Genomic DNA, 2,407 nt, shown 5'->3' on the forward strand with positions numbered 1-2,407 from the left:
GCCAGGCCACGGCACAGCCCCATCCCCCAGCTGGTGGCCGTACCTCGTAGTCGACCGAAATCCCGTTGGGCCAACTGATGCTGACGTTCACCAGCACCATCCGCTCAGTGCCGTCCAGGCGCGAGCGCTCGATGCGGGGGTACTGTCCCCACTCTGTCCAGAACAGGTACCTGCAGGGGACAGCAGCGACGTGACCACGGGGCTGGCCACAAGCAGCACCCCTCTGCCTTTCAGCCGCTGGAGCAGAGGACAAACACCTTGGAATCACAGAATCCTTCAAGAGACCTTTATGATCTTTGAGTCCAACCGTTAACGCAGCACTGCCAGGTCACCACTAACCATGTCCCTCAGCACTGCGTCTGCCTTTCCCTGTCGTCCCTCCACATGGAGTCTAGACCTCTGGTGACCTCCTGGCCTTGTGGCTGCCACAGGCTTGCAGACCATGCTGCACTGCAGCTGGACATGGCCCAGAACCCATCCCTGTGCCAGGCACACAAGGGGCTGTTCTCCATCCTTCCCCAGATCCAAGCAACTCTCCTCTCTCATGACTGTCCAAATCTGGAGCCCATCTAGGGAGGCTCCCCTCTCATTTATGAGGTGCTGGTACCCACGAAGTCATGGGGAGCTCCCAGAAAGCTCAGCCCACCAGTGAACAGGTGGTTAAACCCAGCTGGTTTTGCCACCAGGAGTCTGTCCCTTGGTGTGGCAGGAGACCTACGAGTCCTCCACTGTGTGCAAGCTGCCCGTCTCTGCCAGGAGGGCGCTGGGGTCTCCGGCCCACGCCCACCCCTCAGCCGCTGGCCCTCCCTGGGTGGCTCTGTGCCGTGCCTCACCCCTTCTCTGGATGCACTGTGATGGCCCGTGGCTTGTCCAGCCCCTGGGAGATGACCACATAGCGGAAGGACCCGTTCAGTCTGGCCACCTCGATGACATCAAAGCCCTGGTCTGTCCAGTAGATGTTTCCTGTGGAGAGGGGGTGGTGAGGGTCAGTGTGAGCCCTGCCCCCCACGGCCCCCCACTCCCCCCGCCTGCCGGGCAGGCTCACCAGCGATCCAGTCCACGGCGATGCCCTCCACGCGCCCGATGCCGTTGGTGACCACGTCCTCCCGCCACGTCTGGTCCCGCTTGGCCCGGCTGATGGTGCTCAGGCCCATGTCCACCCAGTAGATCGTGTCATTCTCTGAGAGGGGCCAGGCAGAAGAGCAGGGGTCAGAGACCGCCTCTGGGTCACTCCAAGGGTGGCACAGATGTAGGCTGGGCCGCACCCCAAGGCCCCAGTGTGGGGACCTGATGCCCTCCCACACCCAGAGCTGCCAAGAGGAGATGTTCCAGGGCAGGACAAGGCCGAAGGAGGGTCTGGTGCTGGTCCCACTCGCTCTTCCCCTCCCCTCCCCCTCCAGCTCCATTGTCCTGCTCCCAGCCCCTATGGCACCTGCATGGAAGTCGATCCCCACGGCCAGGGAAGTGCCCGACACGGGCACGAGAGCATCCGACTTGTCGTTGGGGTCCAGGGGAATGCCACGGATCCCCTCGTGGACCGAGTACAGGAGGAAGGAGCCAACACCTGCGACACAGAGAGGGGACAGTCAGACCCACCCCACAGATGACGTGCTGTCCCTTCAACAGACGGCCACAGCTCACGGACAACGTGACAGCAGCTCCATGGAGGAGCACAGGGCTGGTGGAGGGCCCTATCCTGCCCACGGTGCTGCCATCGGGGTGATGTGTTTACACGGGTGGCACGCTTTGGAAGCTCTGCAGCCCCGTGGTTTGTCATGGAGGGAGGGACATCCCTGATTCACTTGGGTCCCCAGGCGAGAGGGGACGGAGCAGGATGAATACAAGGAAAAAACACCTCTGTGATCAGGATGGGATGGCAGGCAGGGGAAGGGCTGGCAGAACATAGAATAACAGACGTTTTTGGGTTGGAAGAGACCTTTAAAATCATCAAGACCAACCGTCCCCCCAGCACTGCCAGGTCCCCACTGACCCGTGTCCCTCACACCACATCTCCACGGCTTGGGAACCCCTCCAGGGGTGGGGACTCCACCACTGCCCTGGGCAGCCTGGCACAGCCCTGGGCAACCCTCAAAGGGCATAAATTGTTCCTCGTGTCCAACCTAACCCTCCCCTGGTGCAGCTTGAGGCCGACTCCTCTTGTGGGAAGAGGAACAACCTGCTCTAAACCGAACATGGACGCAGCCAGGGACGCGGCATCTGATCACTGGGGCAGGAACGTGGGGAACAGCCCCACAGCCCTTCTCTGCTGCTCTCCGTACCCTGGTGGGCTTGGAGGAGAGCTCCCTGGAGGCTGCAGGCCCCGGAGCAGCCTGCTCAGGAGGCCCTGGCCCACGCCGGGGCGCAGGGAGGCAGGAGCAAGGTCTCTGCAGAGTCTCTCCCGCCCCCG

General features: G+C 62.5%; 1 protein-coding gene across 1 annotated transcript in view; it reads right to left on the bottom strand.

Moving 5' to 3' along the window:
* LRP1 (low density lipoprotein receptor-related protein 1) overlaps positions 1-2,407 on the bottom strand; it is a gene marked incomplete at its 5' end in the record, with an annotated part of 10,283 nt that overhangs the window by 1,025 nt on the left and 6,851 nt on the right. Inside the window, 4 exons of the mRNA XM_008941047.1 lie at positions 44-170; positions 834-963; positions 1,046-1,180; positions 1,433-1,564. Coding sequence (XP_008939295.1) covers positions 44-170; positions 834-963; positions 1,046-1,180; positions 1,433-1,564 — 524 coding nt within the window. The remainder of the gene's footprint in view (positions 1-43; positions 171-833; positions 964-1,045; positions 1,181-1,432; positions 1,565-2,407) is intronic.

Source organism: Merops nubicus, unplaced genomic scaffold, assembly GCF_000691845.1.
Source record: "Merops nubicus isolate BGI_N331 unplaced genomic scaffold, ASM69184v1 scaffold32025, whole genome shotgun sequence".
Taxonomy (NCBI): Eukaryota; Metazoa; Chordata; class Aves; order Coraciiformes; family Meropidae; genus Merops; species Merops nubicus.